At 41.6% G+C, this 23,190-nt stretch overlaps 1 protein-coding gene across 1 annotated transcript; it reads left to right on the plus strand.

Moving 5' to 3' along the window:
* The first annotated feature begins 8,454 nt into the window (after positions 1 to 8,454).
* LOC103110476 (membrane-spanning 4-domains subfamily A member 12-like) lies at positions 8,455 to 23,190 on the plus strand. Its single transcript, XM_016186608.2, has 5 exons — positions 8,455 to 8,721; positions 9,814 to 9,951; positions 11,779 to 11,835; positions 18,583 to 18,699; positions 22,890 to 23,190. The coding sequence occupies exons 1-5, from the start codon at positions 8,455 to 8,457 to the stop codon at positions 23,034 to 23,036; spliced, it is 726 nt and encodes a 241-aa protein (XP_016042094.2). The 3' UTR covers positions 23,037 to 23,190.

A 23,190-nucleotide genomic window follows, 5' to 3' on the forward strand; every position in this document is an offset into this window, starting at 1 on the left:
TGAGTAGGGAGCTGGACTGACAAGAATGTGTCCTGAGTTTGATCCCAAGCATCATGTGCGCTAGAGTAATGCTCTGGTTCACTCTCTCTTCTCTCTCTTAAAATTTTTGGAACCTGGCAGGAGGAACAGAGGCAGTAAAAATTTTACTGATCGTTTTCAGCATGTCCAAGTCTCTAGTATTCTCCTCCTTCCTTTTCTGTTCAGAATAGTGAACAGATGACCAACTGAAGAAATTATGGGAGATATATTCCATGGAATCTCTGTAATCAAAGATAGTATTATATTCTTTGGGGCCAAATGGACAGAACTGGAGGTGATTATGCTTAACAAAATAAGTAAAGGGATGAAAGATAACTACCAGATGGTTTCACTCATATATGGAATCCAGAGATCTGATTTACATGAACTTGAAGAGAAAAAAAAAACAGGAGCAAGCAAACTGTTTCTAAGACTTTGTGAGAACTCTGGTGGTTATCTTTTATCTTTGGGAGAGTGAGAGTGGGGACACAGAACTTTGGTGGTATATGTGTCATGTAAACTATACACTATAATCTCACAATCTTGTAACCTGTTAATAATCACAAAAGAAAAAGAAAATAGTGAACATGTGTGTTTGAACCCCTGGCTGCCATGTGAGAGCACCATGCAAAGGGGACAGATTTATGAAAGATGCATAATGCTATGTTCTCTCCATATCTCTGACCATTATCTGGAAAAGGAAAGAAAGAGAGAAAGGAAGAAAGAAAGAGAGAAAGGAAGGAAGGAAGGAAGGAAGGAAGGAAGGAAGAAAGAAAGAAAGAAAGGCCAGGAGGGAAAGAAAGAAAGGAATGAAGGAAGGAAGGGAGAAAGGAAGGAAGGAAGGAAGGAAGGAGGGAGGAAAAAAATAAAGAAAAGAGCCTACCAGGAGGAAATGTGCAAAGCCTCAGTGAAGTTCTGGCTCACCAGAAACAAAGAAAGAAACCAGTGGTGACAACCTAGACAAGTGAGAGTAAGTCTATCAGAGATAAGGGATGCATTATAGTGTGAGTTTCAGAAGTTAAAAATATAGTAGTGGGACTTCCAGAGGCAGGCTACAAAGCAACAGTAGCTGTGATTCCCTCCTCTCCTCTCTCCTCCCTTTCCCTCCCCTCCCCTCTCCTGAGTCAACTAGGAATACCAAAGGAGATCATCTGGGACCTCAACAAGACAGGAATAGATCAATGTAAGGAACCCACCAAATCATCAGTGAGTGCAGATACGTGTGGCTTATGGACAGAGAGGAGCCTAGGGAGAGATTAAGTGGCTGGTAACAGTCTAGCAGTTTACCAGTTGAGACGCCACCTCCAGTCTCTTTCACCAACAAGGGGACAGCTGAAAGGAGGAGAGGACTCCCCTAAGGCTCACCAAATGCAACCGTGACTCTCCATTGCTACTGCCCACAGAATCTGGATCAGCAGCAGAGAGGCCCTGTGTTGACACCAGGAAACAGAGAACTAACCAGGAAACTCAGGAGAAGATCGATACCTCGGTGGCAGAGCGGTGGGGCTGTGAGAGTCTCTTTGCATAACCACTGGGTTATCTCTGCCCCACTCTGCATTATCTCTTAGTCAGGAGTCAGTGATTAACCTAAGAAGCCTACTTATACTTTAAAAGCCTTCAGGCTCCCATAGCCTACAGGGAAGAAAAAGAACAAAAGAGGCTTTTTGTTTGTTTTACTTTATTTTTTCTTTTTTTAATAAATTAATTAATTTATTTATTCTGTTTTGTTGCCCTTGTTGTTTTACTGTTGTAGTTACTGTTGTTGTTATTGATGTCCTCATTGTGTTGGATAGGACAGAGAGAAATGGAAAGAGGAGGGGAAGACAGAGAGGAGGAAAGACAGACAGACACCTGCACACCTACTTCACTGCCTGTGAAGCGACTCCCCTGCAGGTGGGAAGCCAAGGGATGAACAAGCTAAAACAGTATCAGAACAGGGTAACAAAATAGATGAACTCCAGGAAACAGTAGAGGGGAGAGAGACTAGAATAAATGAGGCTAAAGACAGAATTAGCAAGATCAAGAACGAATTAGAGATAACTAAAAATGAAGTAAGATATCTCAAAAAAAAAGACTGAGAGATACTGAAAAAAACAACAGAGAACTATGGGATGACTTTAAAAGAAATAATATACACATTATTGGTTTACCAGAGGAAGAAAGAGAGGGAGGGGAAGAAAGCATTCTTCAGAACATAATACCTGAGAACTTCTCTAGTCTAGACAATATCAAAGACATAAAGGTTCAAGAAGCCCAGAGGGGTGGGTCCCAAACAGAATTAACCCAGACCTAAAGACACCAAGACATATCATATTTAGAATGGAAAGGAATAAGGATAAAGAAAGGATCCTGAAGGCTACAAGAGAAAAACAAAGGGTAACCAACAGAGGAAAACCTCTAAGATTAGCAAGAAGCTTTTGAAAATCATCAGGCAATACAATAAGCTGTCAGGCTACAAAATTAACACTTAAAAGTCAGTGGCATGCCTCTGTGCAAACACTAAGTTAGAAAAAGTTGAAATCCAGAAATCAATTCCTTTTACTATAGCAACAAAAACAATAAAATGTCTAGGAATAAACTTAATCAAAGAAGTGAAAGACTTGTATACTGAAAATTATGAGTCACCACTCAGGGAAATTGAAAAAGACATAAAGAAGTAGAAAGATACTCCATGTTCATGGGTTGGAAGAATTGACATAATCAAAATGAATACACTACCCAGAGCCATCTACAAATTTAATGCTATCCCCATCAAGATCCCAACCACATTTTTTAGGAGAATAGAACAAATGCTACAGATGTTTATCTGGAACCAGAAAAGACCTAGAATTGTCAAAACAATCTTAAGAAGAAAGAACAGAACTGGAGGCAACACGCTCCCAGATCTCAAATTGTATTATTGTGCCACTGTCATCAAAACTGCTTGGTACTGGAACACGAATAGATACAATGACCAGTGGGGTAGAATTGAAAGCCCAGAAGTAAGCCCCCACACCTATGGACATCTAATCTTTGACAAAGGTGCCCAGACTATTAAATGGGGAAAGCAGTCTCTTCAACAAATGGTGTTGGAAAATAATGGGTTGAAACATGCAGAAGAATGAAACTGAACCACTATATTTCACCAAATACAAAAGTAAATTCCAAGTGGATCAAGGACTTGGATGTTAGACCACAAACTATCAGATACTTAGAGGAAAATATTGGCAGAACTCTTTTCTGCATAAGTTTTAAGGCATCTTTAATGAGCGAATCCAATTACAAAGAAGACTAAAGCAAGTATAAACCTATGGGACTACATCCAATTAAAAAGCTTCTGCACAGCAAAAGCTGCACTACCCAAACCGAGAAACCTCCTCACAGAATGGGAGAAGATCTTTACATGCCATACATCAGACAAGAGTTTAATAACCAAAATAAATAAAGAGATTGCCAAATTCAACAACAAGAAAACAACTTCATTGAAAAATGGGGGGAGGACATGGACAGAATATTCACCACACAAGAGATCCAAAAGGCCAAGAAACACATGAAAAAATGCTCCAAGTCTTTGATTGTCAGGAAAATGCACATAAAGACAACAAGGAAATACCACTTCACTCCTATGAGAATGTCTTACATCAGGAAAGGTAGCAGCAACAAGTGCTGGAGAGGTTGTGGGCTCAAAGGAGCCCTCCTACACTGCTGGTGGGAATGTAAATTGGTCTAACCTCTGTGGAGAGCAGTCTGGAGAACTCTCAGAAGGCTAGAAATGGACCTAACCTATGATCCTGCAATTCCTCTCCTGGGGATATATCCTAAGGAACCCAACACACCCATCCAAAGAGATCTGTGTATACATATGTTCTTGGCAGCACAATTTGTAATAGTCAAAACCTAGAAGCAAGACAGGTGTCCAACAACAGATGAGTGGCTGAGCAAGTTGTTTTATATATACACAATGGAATACTACTCAGCTATTAAAAATGGTGGCTCCACCATTTTCAGCCGATCTTGGATGGACCTAGAAAAAATCATGTTAAATGAAATAAGTCAGAAACAGAAGGATGAATATGAGATGATGTCACTCTCAGGCAGAAGTTGAAAAACAAGATCAGAAGAGAAAACACAAGTAGAACTTGAACTGGAATCGGCATATTGCACCAATTGACTCTGGGGTTGGGGGGGAATACAGGTCCAAAAAGGATGACAGAGGATCTGGTGGGAAATGATATGCATGTACAAACTATTGTATTTACTGTTGAATGTAAAACATTAATTCCCCAATAAAGAAATTTTAAAAGAATACAAATAAAAAAAGAAATAAGTAAGAAACCAGCCACAGATCACATATTATGTGACTGTACAGAAGATATCTGTAAAAACAAAAGAAAATGCAGATATAGAAATAACGAATGACAGCCAGAGGCTACAAGAAAGGGAGGATAAACATGATTATTTTACTGGGGTAAGGTCTTGTTATAGGCTAATGACAATCTTCTAAAACCAAGTAGTGGTGATAATTATACAATATAGTGAGTGTCTTAAAGTCACTGACTTGCATACCTTGATTAATTTCAATAATAATTTTATGTTGCGTGTACATTACCATGATAAATGGATTTAGATTAAAGAGTTATCTTTTAATTATAAAAAGGTAGAATTTCATAAGCTGACTTCTAAGGGAGAAATTTTAAAGAGGTTTAATACAGTTGTCTTATGTTGGAAGTCTATATGTAACATCATACAGTTCCTTCTTGTATGGACACCATTGACTCAAATGTATTAAAGGAGTTCTGGTGGTGGGAATTGTCTGGAGTTGTACCTCTCTTATCCTATGGTTTTGTCAATGTTTCCTTTTTATAAATAAAAAAAGAAAGAAAGAAAGGAAGGAAGGAAGAGAGAAAGAAAGAAAGAAAGAAAGAAAGAAAGAAAGAAAGAGAGAAAATACAAGAACTGTCAGCCATGATAGTTTATCCTGCAGAAGAGCCTGGGTTCAGAGAAAAGACTATGCTCCCCACCATTTCTAAACTCCCATGCAAGGAGTGATTCTGCTGAGTAGGGCAGAGCTTCTTTGCCACACTGGAGCCTTCACTGGAAAGGAGTTTCCCTGGGGGAAGGCTGGTCCTTACCAGATGGGGTCTTTATGGCTTGTTCTCCTAGTTTGACTGTCTGTCCTTGCTGTCACAAATGCACAAAATTTAGAACTTTGATTCCTTGGGAGCTTTTTATAAGCCAACTCTTAAATACTTGCAGTCTCCACTGTTCCCCAATTGCCTGAGAAACTGCAATTTGTTAAAATGGTGCTGTTGGTGGTGAACACCACATCTCCACTTTAGATTCCCTTTCCTCTCCCCACCCCTTGTCGATGACCACATGTGTGTCACCCTCCTACAAACGATGAAACTTTCTTTTACAGAAATCCCACTGTGCTCTGATGTATTTCCTTGTGATATCTCATTGTAATACTGACTGTTAGGGGCATGAAGTCCACTGGAGACTACTCCACTGTAACATGTTTGCCTAACTTCAAAGGTATCAATAAGCAAGACTGTAAAATACGACTGGTGGCTGGGTGGTGGTGCACCTGGTTAAGGACAGACAGTACCATGCACAAGGACTCAGGTGTGAGCCCCTGCTCCCCATCTGTAGGTAGGATGCTTCACAAGCAGTGAAGCAGGTCTGCAGGTGTCTTTCTCTTTTCTTCTCTGTCTCCCCCTCCTCTCTCAATTTCCCTCTGTCCTATCAAATAGAATAGGGGAAAAAAGGGGGTCGGGCAGTGGCACACCTGGTAAAGTGTGCATGTTACAGTGCACAAGGACCTGGGTTCGAGCCCCCAATCCCCACCGGCACGGGGAAAGCTTTGCAAGTGTTGAAGCAGAGCTGCAGGTGTCTCTCTGCCTCTCTCCCTTTCTACCTTCCCTACTCCTCTCAATTTCTGGCTGTCTCTATCGAATAAATAAATGAAGATAATAAAAAAAAAAAAAGGAAAAAAGTACCACCAGAAGTGGTGGATTCATAGAGCAGGCACCAAGCCCCAGGACCATAGAAAAACTGGAAAAATATGTATAAATATAGATAGTTATAGAAATAACAGTCAACCCATATCTGTGATCTTGGGAGAAATACTGCAGTTTCCAATGGAGGGAATGGGGACACAAAATGTTGGCGGTAGGAAGGGTATGAAATGACACCTCTGTTATCTTATAATTTTGTAAATCAATATTACATCACTAATAAAAAAATCCTCTTAAAAGAAGACAGAACAACAGTATCACAAAAAGAAAGAAGAAGAGAGAAATGAGCATTTATTGTTTAGAAGTGTCAGAAAAGACTTCCCAGTCCGGAGGAGAGGGAAGTCTGACAGCACAACAAACTCCAAAGCTGACCTATGCATCATCCTGTGGGGGAGAGAAGAGAGTCAGAGATAAAAGGACTTTGAACTCAATAAACATATAAGAGAGGTTGGTTTAAAGCAAGGAAGTAAAGTATAATACAGGTGTCTTTCTGGGATCAAACAGAACTTGAAGAGAAACACAGAAAGCACAGAAAGAGGTGCCAAGGAAAACAGTAAGTTCTCTGAAATATCTCAGTCTTTCTCACCTCCCAAACCAGCAGACATGGGTGGTAGGTGGGTCGAGCAGAGTGGGATCCCTGTAGCTTCCCATTCTCCAGGCTGGATGGAGAAACCAATTCTTGACTAAACACTGAGCAAGCAGATGAGTAAGGAAAGAGAAACTCCAAGATAAATGAACGAAAGATGGAAGGAAACAGGGCAGGAATGAGTGGAAGGAGAGAAAGAGGAGTGCAGTTGCTATGAATCAGGTAAAAGGTACTTTACAAAGAAAAAAAACAGTATCAAGAGCTAATTAATACTAAGGCAGGAGAAATGATAGGTTCACCCCTTATTATGAAGAATAAGCCACCAAGAGGAGCAATGGCCCCCTACAAGCACCTGTCTACACAGCTAGGTAGAAAACTTACAGGGATTTGGTTTCTTTTTTTAATTATGATCCTTTTTAATATTTTATTTATTTATTCATGAAGAACATAGGTGGAAAGAGAAAGAGAGAACTAGCTATACTCTGGTGCATGTGCTTCTGGGACCTCACGCTTAAGAGTCCAATGCTATATCCACTGCGCCACCTCCCAGACCACCGCATTGGTTCCCTAATAATTTTAAGTAAAGCTTTTTTATCATGAAAACAAACACTACAGATAAGGAAGGTGACTAATTTTCTTTTTTTTCCTCTCTTTCCAATTCTTTTTATCTTTCTTTTTGTTGTTGTTATTATTTTCCTATGGGAAGTGATAATGGTTTACAGCAAGTACAGTTGTTGACACATGGGTAAAAATCTCTCAGCTCATCATGATAGGTGTCTGAAAAACACTCTCACGCCCATCCTTATACCTTTTCACTAGTTCAGCAACTTTTATTTGTGGGAGGCTTCTACCTCACCCGTGGGTAGACTAGGTGATTCTATGAAAAAATGCGTTAAGTAGTATGTCTCACTATGCTGCCAGTGTAGTCACCTCAAAGGTAGTTGTCATCTTCACCCTCTACTGTTAAAAGTGATATTACTGGGCCAGGAGATGATTCGGCAGTGGATCACAGGACCCACCTTCAAGAGGACCCAGGTTTAACACCAAATAAATCATGAGCAGAGCAGTACTCTGGTCTACCTCTCATAAAAATAAGTAAATCTATTTTAAAGGGGAGGGAGTGGAGGAGTTTGTGGAAGGCAGAAACTAGATAAAAGGAGGGGGTCAGCACACCCGGTTGAGTGCACATTACAATGCACAAAGACTCAGGAAAGAAAGGAATGAAGGGAGGGAAAGAGGGAGGGAGGGAGGGAGAGAGGAAGGAAGGAAGGAAGGAAGGGAGGAATGAATGAATGAATGAATGAATGAATGAATGAATGAATGAATGAATGAATGAATGAATGAATTAGAAAAGAAGGGGGCCAAGCAATGGCATACCCACAGCCCATGGATTTTCCCTCTCTGCAGTTGGGGACTAGTGATTTGTGTATTGCACTTGGTGAGACAGTGCTGCAGGTGTCTCTCTCCCCCAGTTCTCTCCTTTCTCTCCCTCTATGTCCCCCTCTGTATTCTCTGTTTCTCTTGGTTTTTAATGGGGGGTAGGGGGAGGAATTATCACTGAATATAATGGAATCACTCTGCAGGCATCAAACCTCAACGATAAACCTGGTGTAAAAAAAAAATGTAAAACAATCCAGAAGAAAGTAAATTTTCCAGTTTTCCTTTAAATTACCTAATTTAAAGATATTTTATATTTAATCCAACTTAAAGACCAAAATGGTGAGTTTCTCTCTTATTTCCCACTTGTTTTCCTCGACCTGCATAGGTAAGTGACATTTGACAAAAATATTCCTTTTTTTTCCCCATTCTAGGGAAGTGGTTCACTTTGCTTTCTCTCTTAATACTTAGGACACCATGATGTCAACAGAGCCAGAAATTAGTCCTAATCTGCAAGAAACTATGCCCAAACCCTCCGAGACAAGCACTTCTACAGCTTGGGGATTTCAACCACCCCCAAGTTATACAAGCCTAGGATACCAAGCCCAGAGCGGTCTGCCTCCTCCCATCATTTCTCCAGGAATCTTTGCTAGCAATCAGCTTGATCAAGGAAATATACAGATATTAAACTCTAATCCTGCAATGCCAGCAACAAAGTTTACTGAAGAAGCAAAATCACTTGGGGTAAGTCTATCTGCTCCTCCTGAAATTTAAAGTCTGCATTTGCAAAGCTGTATGTTAAGTCAGAGATAGAAGGAAGGGTATGACCTTACTGCATCCTTTTATTAGCAAGTTCTCATCACAACTCTGGCAATGGTTTTCCTTGTAGGTAGAAGATTAATTTGTCTGCATGTAGACCTTACCCAGAGCACATTTGACTTTAGAATCAATCAAGATGAAAATGGATGCCAAAGGTTTCTTTCCACCAGGATAATTCAATACCATGGCATTATGGTAGTGGTAGTACTTCAGGCTTGATCTCACTCCTGCAAATCATGGGAACCCTTTCTCCTGTCACTGGATTAGTCAGTTCCAAGCCTGGTGTTTATACAGAAGCAAATTCACATAAAGTCAGACACCCACTGACAACTACCTTAAAGATAGGAGGGACCGCATTTGGTCCATCTGAGAAACTGGAAGTCCCATGTACTGAGTCTCTCATCCACTGCCTCAGAGATGCCAGTACTGAATTGTTATGTAACACTGACAAAGGACGCTTTGAACAATCAAAATAACTGCACTGATGAAGTCAAACACGTCCCATTCACAGATGAAGCATCCACTTGTGTAAGCAGAACTGTCAGTCCTCTAACTGCACTTTCTGGCCACTGCACTCATGTCATTAGCATATTTCCACCAAACTGAATTTCTCTCTCTTGGCATGCAGTTCCCAGCTTGTCAAACTCAGGCATTCAGTTCATTTGGGGGAAAAAAGAAAATGGTTCTAGCATTCTTCCTGGAGGTCTTGCAGGGCTTCATAGCGGTGCTAATGCATCTTCAAGCCATAGCACTCAGCCTGTCTTTGGGCCACCCCAGGAGGGATCCTCAAATACTCAGCCTCCTGCTGCAGCCAAGGCTCCAGTGTTGTGTCCAATTCTTAGCAGCCCCACCTCCTGCTAGAGGAGGTGTGCCCACCTGTCACCCGTGTGTCTGGACAGAGCTGACCAAAGCAGCAGCAGTGAAAATAGTGTTTCTGTGACTGAAATCGCTGTTCCTGAAACTGAGGAAGAAGTTTTAACACACCTGGTTTTTTCTTTCTTTCTTTCTTTTCTCCAGGCGATTCAGATCATTATCGGATTGATGCACATGAGCTTCGGAGTTGTTCTGGGCTTAGTATGTTTCACCTACAGGGATGTTTTTGGTTTTACTTCCATCGCCTTTCTCTCTGGATATCCATTCTGGGGTGGCCTCTTTGTGAGTAGAGTGTAAAATCCTTCTCAGTTTGGTTTTGTTTGTTTTTGTTTGTTTGTTTGTTTGTTTGTGCCTCCAGGGTTATCGCTGGGGTTCAGTGCCCAGCCCCCTAGTTTTTTTTTAATTATTTATTTATTTATTTATTCCCTTTTGTTGCCTTGCTGTTTTGTTGGTGTAGTTATTATTGTCGTCGTTGTTGGATAGGACAGAGAGAAATGGAGAGAGGAGGGGAAGACAGAGAGGAGGAGAGAAAGATAGACACCTGCAGACCTGCTTCACCGCCTGTGAAGCGACTCCCCTGCAGGTGGGGAGCCGGGGGCTCAGACCGGGATCCTTACACTGATCCTTGCGCTTTGCACCACGTGCGCTTAACCCACTGCCCAGCTCCCAGCCCCCTAGTTTTGTTTGTTAGTTTTTAGAAACTCCATACTGATTTACAAAATTACATGTCAACAGGGGTGTAATTCCACACCATTCCCACCGCCAGAGTTCTGAATCCCAAGTCCCCCTATTGCAAGACACTGCACTTCTCCCAAGCTTGCTGACGTGGGTTAACTGTCATCTCTATAGCTGTCTACATTCGTATATAATTTTCTCCTTTTTCTTCAAGGTCCAATCCTCTCTTCCCCTCCATGCCACACATAACCCTATTACTACACCCAAATATCTCTCCCCTTTTTGTCCTCTCTCTCTGGGACCTGATGGAGCTGGAGTTTACAGCCCTCTTAACCTCTTTGTCCTTTCACTTCTCCCCCACTGGGGATCAACGCTGTTTTGGGGGAGCAGAAGGTAGAAGGTCTGGCTTCTATAATTGCTTCTCTGCGGGATGTGGGCACTGGCAGGTCGATCCATACACCCAGCCTGTCTCTATCTTTCCCTAGTTGGGCAGGGCTCTGGAGGGGTGAGGTTCCAGGACACACTAATGAAGTCATCTGCCCAGGGAAGTTCAGGTTGGCATCATCGTGGCGTCTGCTTGGTGATGTCTGCAAGGTCAGCCCCCTAGTTTTATAAGGTAGAGCTGTGCACACGCTTCCTGTTCTGATAAGCCTTGCCTGAAATCAAATAAAAGAAAGCTCTGTTCTCCGTTCAACTTAAGTTTATTTACACCCACGTCCTAAAAATCTCCTCTGTCTGAGTTACTAACAAGTGAAGGTTTGGGTTCCAGATTATATTTAGATGGAAGTGTATCTGCAAAAACACGGAACTGGTTGGTCTTGAGATGAGACAGAGCAGTGAGCTCTCCAGCATGATCAGAAGAAGGAAAGCTTAGAGAAAAATGGTTTCTTTAGCTACCAAAAATGAAGGGGGAAGGGATATCAACAGGTCAAAAGCCTTATGAGTTATTCCAGAAGTCAGAAATATAGACACACTTTATGAGGGAAAATTAAATGACTGTAAATCAACCAACCTTTCTTTTTTTTTTCTTTCTCTCCCTCCCTTCTTTCCTTCCTTCCTTCTTCCCTTCTTCCTTTCTCTCTTTCTTTATTTACTGCCAGGGTTATTACTGGAGACTGATGGCTGGCTGCATGGTTCCACTGACCGAGTGACATTTTTTTCTTCTTTCTTTTGATACAGGGTAAGAGACAGACTTAGAGACAGAGGGAAAGGGAAGGAGAGACACTACAGTATTGCTCCACCAACTGCAAAGCTTCCCCCCAGCAAAACTCCCCTATTGTGGTCCAGGATTCAAACCCAGGTCCTTGCTCATGGCAATGGGTGCACTCTACCAGATGAACCATCTACCACCTTCTAGACCAAACTTTCCTAGAAAGAGAAGTTTCCAGGGACAAAGAATGCACTATCTCAAAATAAATGTGTTTCTTTTTACAGTTCATTATCACTGGTGCACTCACTATATGCGCATCCAAGGACCTTTCCTCCTGCCTGGTAAGTTAGGAGTAGTCTCCTTTTAAAAACTTGTTATTGGTTTCACATTTGTTTACAAAACTCCAGGTGTATCATTTTAGCTGTACAGATGTGTGTGTACTATTTGCTAAAGTTGGACCACCACTAAAGTCCCTGTGCTCCCCACCCTCCCCACTGGAAACCATCCTAGTTTCCACAGTCTAAGAGACAGTTTGCTTCCAACTTTTCCGCAATGTCATTTCCTCTAGTTATGTATAGCCCACATAGGAGAGACACCAGCCAGTCATGTGTCGGCATCATCACCGCCTATTCCACCCACTTGACCCTGAACAACACAAAATCATCTTTTCAGTCGCCTTCCATTAGAGACCTATTTCTTCTTTGTCCCATCATCTGCTGGAGACCATGTGTGTTGATGACACATTTTTATTACTGTGAATAGTTCAGCTATGAACACATATCCTTTTGAGTTAGTGTTTTCATATTCCCTAGATATGTGCCTACAAACAGATCGTCAGAGGGGCCAGGTGGTGGCACACCTGGTTAAGCACACACATTACAGTATACAAGGTCCTGGGTTCAAGTTCCTGGCCCCCACCTGTAGGGGGAAAGCTTCATGACTGGTGAAGTAGGGCTTCAGATGTCTGTCTCTCTCCCTGTCTATCTCCCCCTCTACTCTAAACTTCTCTGTCTCTATCAAAGAAATAAATAAAAATAACTTTAAAAAAAAGAAACAGATAGTCAGGACTTACTGATATTTTCAGGACTCTACAGACTGTTTTCCAGAGACTACACCATTTTGCATTTTTTTTTCCTCCAGGGTTATTGCTGGGCTCTGTGCCTCCGCTCCTGGAGGCCATTTTTCCCCCCTTTTGTTGCCCTTGTTGTTGTAGCCTCGTTGTGGTTATTATTATTACCATTGTTGATGTTGTTCGTTGTTGGATAGGACAGAGAGAAATGGAGAGAGGAGGGGAAGACAGAGAGGGGGAGAGAAAGATAGACACCTGCAGACCTGCTTCACCGCCTGTGAAGCGACTCCCCTGCAGGTGGGGAGCCGGGGCTCAAACCGGGATCCTTAAGCCGATCCTTGTGCTTTGCGCCACATGTGCTTAGCCCGCTGCGCCACCGCCCGACCCCCACCATTCTGCATTTTCATCAACACCATACCAGTTTCTTTTTCTTCATGCCCTCATCAGCCCTTGTGATTTCTAATTATTTTGATTCAGTTCACCTCACTGGTGTGAAGTGGTCTCCCACTGATGATCTGGTTTGCCTTTCTCTTGTAACAAATTATGTAAAGCACTTTTTCATGTCCATGGGTCATCTGTCTATCTACTGTGGGAATTACCTTCCAGATCATTTCCCCACTTTTTCACTGAGTTGCTTGGATGCTATTGTTGTTGAGCCATCTGATTTTTTTTTAATTTCTTTATTGGGGAATTAATGTTTTACATTCAACAGTAAATACAATAGTTTGTACATGCATAACATTTCTCAGTTTTCCATATAACACTACAATCCCCACTAGGTCCTCTGTCATCCTTTTTGGACCTGTGTTCTCCCCACCCACCCACCCCAGAGTCTTTTACTTTGGTGCAACATGCCAATTCCAATTCCAAGTTCTACTTGTGTTTTCTCTTCTGATCTTGTCTTTCAACTTCTCCCTGAGAGTGAGATCATCCCATATTCATCCTTCTGTTTCTGACTTAATTCACTTAATATGATTTTTTTCAAGGTCCATCCAAGATCGGCTGAAAATGGTGAAGTCACCATTTTTTATAGCTGAGTTGTATTCCATTGTGTATATAGACCACAACTTGCTCAGCCACTCATCTGTTGTTGGACACCTGCGATGTTTCCAGGTTCTAGCTATTACAAATTGTGCTACTAAGAACATAAGTGTACACAGATCTTTTTGGATGGGTGTGTTGGGTTCCTTAGGATATATCCCCAGGAGAGGAATTGCAGGATTATAGGGTAGGTCCATTTCTAGCCTTCTGAAAGTTCTCCAGACTGTTCTCCACAGAGGTTGGACCAAATTACATTCTCATCAGCAGTGCAGGAGGGTTCCATTGACCCCACAACCTCTCCAGCATTTGCTGCTGTTACCTTTTCTAATGTATGATATTCTCACAGGAGTGAAGTGGTATCTCATTGTTGTCTTTATTTGCATTTCTCTGACAATCAAAGACTTGGAGCATTTTTTCATGTGTTTCTCAGCCTTTTGGATCTCTTCTGTGGTGAATATTCTGTCCATGTCCTCCCCCCATTTTTGGATGGGGTTATTTGTTGTCTTGTTGTTGAGTTTGGCAAGCTCTTTATTTATTTTGGTTATTAAACTCTTGTCTGATGTATGGCATGTAAAGATCTTTTTTTTTTTATTTAAGAAAGGATTAACGAACAAAACCATAAGGTAGGAGGGGTACAACCCCACACAATTCCCACCACCCAATCTCCATAACCCACCCCCTCCCCTGATAGCTTTCCCATTCTCTATCCCTCTGGGAGCATGGACCCAGGGTCATTGAGGGTTGCAGAAGGTAGAAGGTCTGGCTCCTGTAATTGCTTCCCCGCTGGTCGGTCCATACTCCTAGTCTGCCTCTCTCTTTCCCTAGTAGGGTGTGTCTCTGGGGAAGCTGAGCTCCAGGACACATTGGTGGGGTCTTCAATCCAGGGAAGCCTGGCCAGCATCCTGGTGGCACCTGGTGATTGAAAAGAGAGTTAACATACGAGGCCAAACAAACTGTTGAGCAATCATGGGCCCAAAGCTTGGAATAGTGGAGAGGAAGTATTAGGGAGGTACTCACTGCAAACTCTAGTGTACTTCTGCTTTCAGGTATATATTTTGCAGTAGTTTATGGATACGTGTGAACATAAGCTCTCTCTCATAGAAACTGGTGTATATCTAGGTTATGGGACTTTGTTAGAAAGTGAACCACCTGAGATGAAATTAGAGTGTACTATAAAAGGAAAGGTCTCACCCGAGTAATGAAGCTGAAGGGTTGTCATTACACACGTGAAATCTCTGGACACAGTCTGAGGTAAAGCATGTTGAGGTGGCAATCGTTGCGTTGGTTAGGTTGTGATCGGCAGATGCAATATTATTTGGTATGGATTGGGAGAGGCATACGGGAAAGTGGGCCCTATCCAAGGGTTCCAGGACTGGGGGAAGTAGGGGCTCTATAGTGGAGATGTGAGGTTCCTGCTGTCTTAGGGTTCAAAAATACAATGGATAGTTAATGTTATCATCACATTATTTGGTAATTGGGTTAACTTTGAAAAGTCCTTTTGTTATGGTTTGCTGTACAGTATCCAGTATCTTGTATATAGCTGTGCTATTGGATGCTTCTAATCTACTTGGTCTAGGCTTTTGAGAGAGTCCACATATCAAATACACAGCCTATATATTAAAAAGATTCAGTTTGTGTTTTGAAAAACTTTGAGACATACAATAGATTTTCCCCCTCTCATATTAATTAACTACTGATTTATATGTCTACATTTTGCTAGGAGTGTACATACACACCATTCCCACCACCAAAAGACTGTGACCCATCCCTCCCACCCACTCCCACCCTCCACTGGCCCAGGAAGCTGAATGTCTACCCCTCACCACAGGGTTTTTACTTTGGTGCCCTACTTACAATTTGATCAGGTCCTGCTTTTAGTTTCCCTTTCAGATCTTCTTAGTCAACTTCTGTTGATGAGTGGGATCATCCCATACTCATCTTTATCTTTCTGACTTAGTTCACTTAACATAATTCCTTCTAGCTCTGTCCAAGATGGGTCAGAGAAGGTGGGTTCATTGTTCTTGATAGCTGCATAGTATTCCATTGTGTATATATACCACAGCTTTCTCAGCCACTCATCTGGTGTTGGGCACCTGGGTTGCTTCCAGGTTTTAGCTATTATGAATTGTGCTGCTATGAACATAGGAGTACACACCTCTTTTTGGTTGGGTGTTATGGAGTCCTTGGGGTATAACCCCAGGAGAGGAATTACTGGATCATATGGAAGGTCCATGTCTAGCCTTCTGAGAGTTTTCCAGACTGCTCTCCACAGAGGCCATACCAATTTACATTCCCACCAGCAATGTAAAAGGGTTCCTCTGTCCCCACAACCTCTCCAGCATTTGTTGCTGCTGTCCTTTTTGATGTATGACATTCTTACAGGAGTGAGGTGGTATCTTAGGAAGTTATTAGGCATGTAAAGATCTTCTCCCATTCTGTGAGGGGTCTCTCAGTTTGGGTAGTGATTTCATTTGCTGTGCAGAAGCTTTTTAATTGGATGTAGTCCCATAGGTTTATACTTGCCTTAGTCTTCTTTGTAATTGGATTCGCTCATTGAAGATGCCTTAAAACTTATGCGGAAAAGAGTTCTGCCAATATTTTCCTCTAAGTATCTGATAGCTTGTGGTCTAACATCCAAGTCCTTGATCCACTTGGAATTTACTTTTGTATTTGGTGAAATATAGTGGTTCAGTTTCATTCTTCTGCATGTTTCAACCCATTATTTTCCAACACCATTTGTTGAAGAGACTCTGCTTTCCCCATTTAATAGTTTGGGCACCTTTGTCAAAGACTAGATGTCCATAGGTGTTGGGACTTACTTCTGGGCTCTCAATTCTATTCCACTGGTCATTGTTTCTATTCATGTTCCAGTACCAAGCAGTTTTGATGACAGTGGCACAATAATACAATTTGAGATCTGGGAGCGTGTTGCCTCCAGTTCTGTTCTTTCTTCTTAAGATTGTTTTGGCAATTCTAGGTCTTTTCTGGTTCCAGATAAACATTTGTAACATTTGTTCTATTCTCCTAAAAAATGTGGTTGGGATCTTGATGGGGATAGTATTGAATTTGTAGATGGCTCTGGGTAGTATATTCATTTTGATTATGTCAATTCTTCCAACCCATGTGTTTCTAACTTATCTCACTTAACTTAATTTCTGTAAGTTCCATCCAAGATGAGATGAAGATGAATTCACCTAAAAATATAGCTGATACATATTGCAACTTTCTCAGTCACTCATCTGTTGTTGGCACCTGGATTGCTTCCAGGTTTTGGCTATTACAAAATGTGCTACTGTGAACATACATGTACACCGATCTCTTTGGATGGGTGTGTTTGGTTCCTTAGGATCTATCTCCAGGAGAGGAGTTGCCAAGTTGTAAAGTAAGTTCACTTCTAGCATTCTGAGAGTTCTCCAGACTGCTCGCTACAGGGGCTGGACCAATTTGGACCAATTTACATAAAATGATAGTTTTATCTTCTTGTTGAATTGAACTACTTTTTAAATCAAGATATAGTTTCCTTCCATACCCCTTGTTATGTTTTTGTCTACAAGTTTACTTTATCTGCTATGAGTACAGTAGTTCCTGCCCCTTTTTTCTGTATTATTGACTCAGAAGACCTGGCCTTTCTTATTTTCACTCTGAGTATGTATTTGTCTTTATTTCAGATCTGAGTTGCTTGCAGACACAGAATAGATCAATCTTGGTTGTTTTTTTATTAGTAGTATTCATCTAGCCACTCCGTGTCTTCTGACTGGTGAGTTTAAACCACTCACAGACCAAAGAAGAGGTTCTAGGATGCCACAGGCTTTCCTAGACTCTCAGGCAGTTAAATGGGGTACTTATATTTTTCCACCAGTAAAGTTGGATATAACTAGTACATATAGTATTACTTCATATGTTTGTTGTAAAAAAAAAAGTTTAATGCAATAATTTAAGTAATTTAATGTGATTCCTGATGGAAGATTCTCACTAAAATCTTGTTGGTAGTTTTATTTTTCTATGGAAGTAAACTTTTTGCAGTGTTTGGGGCTTTTAGACAAGTCTAATAAGATGAACTGCTTTATATTTATTCTTTTCCTACAGATTTTAGAAATACCCTACATTTAAGCTACCCATTTGCATGCTAACTACCCAGAAGGATAGAAAAGAAAAAGAATTCTATCAACCTCAAACACTTTAAGACTTCAAAGACTGGGGGCCAGTTGGTGGCGTGCTGATTTAAGTGTGCATAGTACTATGCACAAGCCCTTGGTTCCCCCCTGCAAGGGGGACAGATGCTTCATGAGCAGAAGCAGATCTATAGGTGTCTATCTTTCTCTCTCCCTATCTATCCCTCCCTTCTCAATTTCTCTCTGTTTCATCAAAAAAGATGGAGTGGGGTGGAGGGGGAATGGCTGAATAAGATGGGGGGAAATGGCCACCAGGAGCAGTGGATCTGTAGTGCACTGAGCCCCAGCTAACAACCATGGAGGGAGAAAAAAAAAAAAAAGATTTCAAAGATTAAGGATCATTAAATTAAGCTGGTTCATGTTTCCTGTATCCTGTACATGGCCTATTTTTTAATCCAGGAAACATCTTACAAAGTTGATATTTCAAGAGGACGATTTCACACACCTCTTCATAATAGGTGCTAGCATACAGGGAGAAACACCGAAATGCCAAGCTCCATCTACCACAATGCGCTGGGCTCCCTGGCCCCAGTCACCCGTCTCCCTCACTAGTAACCTCAGTTCTGCAGGCACAGACTAAGAGTTTGTGCTTCACTCAAAGCAAGTTTTCCCTTGCTTTGTCTCTTAAATCTCACAGATGAGTGAAATCATTCAGTCTTCTTCTCCCTCCTTCTAACTTGTCTCACTTAGCACGTTCCCCTCCTGCCCGACCTGATGGTAGCAAATGGGAAATGTTCACCTGTTCTTTCCTCACCCACTCAGTTTTGGGTTTTTTTTTTTTTTTTCTTTGCTGACCCCTTCCCTAGGTAAAAAGCAGCCTAGGGATGAACATTTTTAGTGCAATCCTTTCCTTCACTGGAGTGATCCTACTGCTGGTGGATGAGAGCATCAATGGCTATTTCAGTCAAGATTACTGGGCAGTGGTAAGTAGACCATTACTCACTATACTCTAGCAGGTATTTCGTTCCCCCTCCCCCACTTTTATAGACTCATAGCTATTCTGTAGCTCTCTCTGTGTTTGATAGCAGTGCTGTGTAAACTCCCTTTTCTATTCCAGTCCTATTTCCTAGCGATGGGATCTCTAGAAGTACAGAATCAAGCAGAAAGGTTCACTCTGCAGATGAACTAAGGCAGAAAGGATCCCCTGGGAGTTGGGCGGTAGCACAGCGGGTTAAGCACACATGGCACAAAGTGCAAGGACTGGCATGAGGATCCCGGTTCCAGGTGAAGCAGGTCTGCAGGTGTCTTTCTCTCACCCCCTCTGTCTTCCCCTCCTCTCTCCATTTCTCTCTGTCCTATCCACCAATGATGACATCAATAACAACAACAATAGTAACTATAAAAATAACAAGGGCAACAAAAGGAAATAAATAAATATTTTTAAAAATTTAAAAAGAAAGGGTCCCCTACTACTCCACTGCTCTGTGAATCCCATGACCAGTGGGGAAGACTCCCAAAGACCCCTAAAGAACCACACAACTACCCAAAGATTTGAAATCCTTTGTCAATAAGACAGTCAAGCTACTGAATTGTTTGAGTTGTTTGATTACTGAGTTGTCAATAAGTCAAGCTACTGAGTTGTTTGTTTGTACTGAGTTGTTTTAGGATGGCCTGAGAAGATGACAGTCACAAAGAGATCCAGTTCTTATTAGGAAAACTCCAAATAATAAAGCCATTGAACAATGAAGCACCTGCCTCTTGATGTGTTCCAAACAGAACTGTCTTTTCATTATCATTATGTATTCCTCAAAGGACTTGATTTCCTCTGGAGTATGGAAATGTTTATAGGGCTGAGTAATATGAGAGGAACATCAGGTAAATAAGGTGGGATACAGTGAGCATGCAAACTTTCCCCTCTACAAGGATATACGAAAGGAAAAACAAACAAACAAAATAGTCAAGAGCCACCACTTAAACTGACGTCCAAATAAAGAAACTACTGATTATGAAGGAAGCACAAGGCCTCATCTGGCTCCTCCTCCCCAGAAGAAAACTGAAGGGGGGGGGGGGCAGGAGTGTCAAAGATTCTGGAAACTCTCCCTAGTGTTCACCAACTGAGACCTAAGAAAACTAAGGTGGAGAGCAGACAATTCAGAGACTGGAAAAAACAGATGCAGAGTGAATGCCATGCCTGTCTCTTGGCTAAAATGGAGCAGGCAGAACCACACCTCCACATTAACAAAGAAAACGCCTGGGCCATAGGAGCAGACCTTTGTACAAGCCACTTCTCTGAAGAGAAAGCAAGCAAAGTCCATGCTGACAAGTGACACAGGTGCCCAATTAGTTCCAGCTAAACTATTTCTCTCCTATAACAACATTTAGTAAAAACAGTAGTAGGCAAAAAACAATAGAGTAAGCTGAAAGAGTATTAACTATATTAGAAGGAAGAGATGCAAAATAATTTCTCTTTACATACACCCACACACACATACATACATAGTTATAATGTTTAAGAGGAAAGATCAAAATGCCTAAAAGCTGAATAAAACATATTGGGACAGTCTTCACCACCAATGAATGTTAATCCCATAAGGAGACAGAAAGGAGTAAAAAACTTTAAATTTTTGATGAGAACAAATTCAATAACATATCCAATAAGACAACTGTACACTCATAAAGGCAATAAAAAGACACTCTCATAGAACAACACTCATCCCCACTGCTGTTTATGTTTGTTATTTTTTTATTATCGTTTATTTATGGGATAGAGACAGCTAGAAATTGAGAGGGTACAGGGAGTAGAGAGGATGAGAGACAGAGACTCTGGCAGCCCTGCTTCATCACTTGCAAAACCTGCCCCCTGCAGATGGGGACCAGGCAGGGCTCAAACCCAGGCCCTTGAGTATTGTAACATGTGTGTTCAACCAGCTGCTCCATCACCCAACCCTTTTTTTGTTTGTTTGTTTGTTTGTTTTTGGTTGTTTTCAGTCACACAAGCTAAATCGAAGCAAGGATACTGACAGACAGGCAGGGAGAAGCTGTGTAAAGAGATTAACGGGAGACCCCTAACCCTTTGACTGTGTATCTAAGGCTGAACAACGATAACTACAGAACTGAATATAAATGTATCACTTAAAAGTGGAAAATGGCATAAACATGAAAACCTGAAAAGTAGAGATGGAGATAGAAGATGAGAAAGATATAAATTACAAATGTAATTTGCCTCATTGTTCATAATGAGCCATCACTCACACAGTCTCATATGGAAAGTTGTAGGCTAAAAGGCTTTTGACTTCTTATTAAGTTTCATAAAATTTTCATTTTAGTGACTTAATTTCCTTTTTTGAAATCAATAAATACATCCATCTCAAAATAGTAGTTCAAAGAATTCCATTTTTAAAATATTTATGTTTCCTTTTTGTTGCCCTTTTTGTTTTATTGTTGTTGTTATTATTGTTGTTGCTATTGATGTCATCATTGTTGAATAGGACAGAGAGAAATGGAGAGAGGAGGGGAAGACAGGGGGGAGAGAAAGACAGAGACACCTGCAGACCTGCTTCACCACTTGTGAAGCGACTCCTCTGCAGGTGGGGAGCCAGGGGCTTGAACCAGGAGAATGATTCCATTTTTAAAGAATGGTGTGCCCCTTGTTTTGTTTTAATCCTTTCTTACTTTTCTATTTGCTTTCTGCCTGTACGGAGACACCTAGAAGAAAAGGTATAAAATGTTACGTTTACCGATTCCTAGCATCTAGGAGTGACAGGTTTCCTCTACTGCTTTATATCTTTTAATCAATATGAATATTAAAATTTGTTCAGGGGGCTGGACAGTACTGCAGTGAGTTAGGCAGACACGGCATAAAGCGCAAGGACAGGCATTAAGGATCCCGGTTCAAGGCTCTGGCTCCTCACCTGCAGAGGGGACATTTCACAAGTGGTGAAGCAGGTTTGCAGGTGTCTATCTTTTTCTCACCCTCTCTGTCTTCCCCTCCTCTCTCCATTTCTCTCTGTCCTATCTAACAATAGCAATAACAACAACAACTATAATAACAATAACAACAAAGGCAACAAAATGGAAAAATGGCCTCTAAGAACAGTAGATTCATAGTGCAGGCACCGTGCGAGCCCCAGTGATAACCCTGGAGGTTAAAAAAAAAAAAAAGATTTTTTAAAAAAAAAATAATCCAAAGCAGGAGCCAGCTAGGGGGCACCTGGTTGAGCATCCATGTTGCCATGCACATGGACCCAGATTCTAGCCACCGGTCCCCACCTGCAAGGGGAAAACTTCATGAGGGATGAAGAGGTACTGCAGGTGTCTCTCTGTCTCCCCCCCTCAATTTCTGGCTGTTTCTATCAAATAAATAAAGATAATTAAAAAGAAAAAATAATAATGCCAAAGTAAATCTATCTCCTTTTTAATGTTTCTAAATAAAATGGCATTCCACTCACAATCTCCTGGCACTTTAAAGAATCCAAAATTTGGGGGCTGGCAAGTAGCACAGTGGGTTAAGCACACATGGCACAAAGTGCAAGGTCTGGCTCCCCATCTGTGGGGGGGGGGCACTTCACAAGCGGTGAAGCAGGTCTGCAGGTGTCTTTCTCTCCCCCTCTGCCTTCCCCTCCTCTCTCCATTTCTCTCTGTCCTATCCAACAATAACAAGGGCAACAAAATGGGGAAAATGGCCTCCAGGAGCAGTGGATTTGTAGTGTAGGCACTGAATCTGAGCCCCAGTGATAACCCTGGAGAGAAAGAAAGAGAGAGAGAGAAAGAGAGAGAGGGAGAAAGGAAGGAAGGAGGAAAGAAAGAAAGAAAGAAAGAAAGAGAAAGAAAGAAAGAAAGAAAGGAGGAGAAAAAAGGAAAAGAGAAAGAAAGGAAGAAGGGAGGGAGGGAGGGAGGGAGGGAGGGATGGATCTGAAATTTGCATGTTCCAGGTTTCTTGGTGGGTAAAGCCCAGGACTTGCATGTATGAGAACTTACAGTTCTGCTCAGTCTCTCTCTCACACAAGATAAACAATAAAATGCTTTTGTTTAAATGCAAGCTGAAATCAGCAGTTGGTAAGAGAGAAACAATTATGGTGTGAATACAGTGTGAGCAGTAACACAAAGAAAGAGCCAGTAACTGTCTGAGGCTTGTGTGAGACCCATATTTCACAGTGTTTATTCCTGAATTCAGCTTTCTGGAAAAGGAATCTCAGCTGTGCTGATCATCTTCTCCCTTCTGGACTTCTGCGTAGCTTTCACCACAGCCTACCTGGCCAACCAAGCAGCTGCCAACATCCAGAGGGTGAGTCGGGCCTCACCTCTATCAAATAATCTATGAACTGGAGAACTGAAGGCTTGAGTGTCTGCCGAGTCCAACCGTGGACCTAGCTGACCATTCTTTCTACTGGCCTTGGTGGGATGGGACTCAGAGAGAGGGCTGATTAGGATCATCATACTAACAATACTGCTTGTTGTATTCATTGTTTCCAGCC

The sequence above is a fragment of the Erinaceus europaeus genome, chromosome 17, assembly GCF_950295315.1.
Source record: "Erinaceus europaeus chromosome 17, mEriEur2.1, whole genome shotgun sequence".
In the NCBI taxonomy this organism is placed as follows: domain Eukaryota; kingdom Metazoa; phylum Chordata; class Mammalia; order Eulipotyphla; family Erinaceidae; genus Erinaceus; species Erinaceus europaeus.

Bases quoted from the DNA above. Each gene is read 5' to 3' on its own strand.
- LOC103110476 (XM_016186608.2), top strand. From the start codon at position 8,455: ATGATGTCAACAGAGCCAGAAATTAGTCCTAATCTGCAAGAAACTATG. The intron at 8,722-9,813 runs GTAAGTCTATCT...TCTTTTCTCCAG, and splicing joins AAGAAGCAAAATCACTTGGG to GCGATTCAGATCATTATCGG. The intron at 18,700-22,889 runs GTAAGTAGACCA...TCCTGAATTCAG, and splicing joins GTCAAGATTACTGGGCAGTG to CTTTCTGGAAAAGGAATCTC.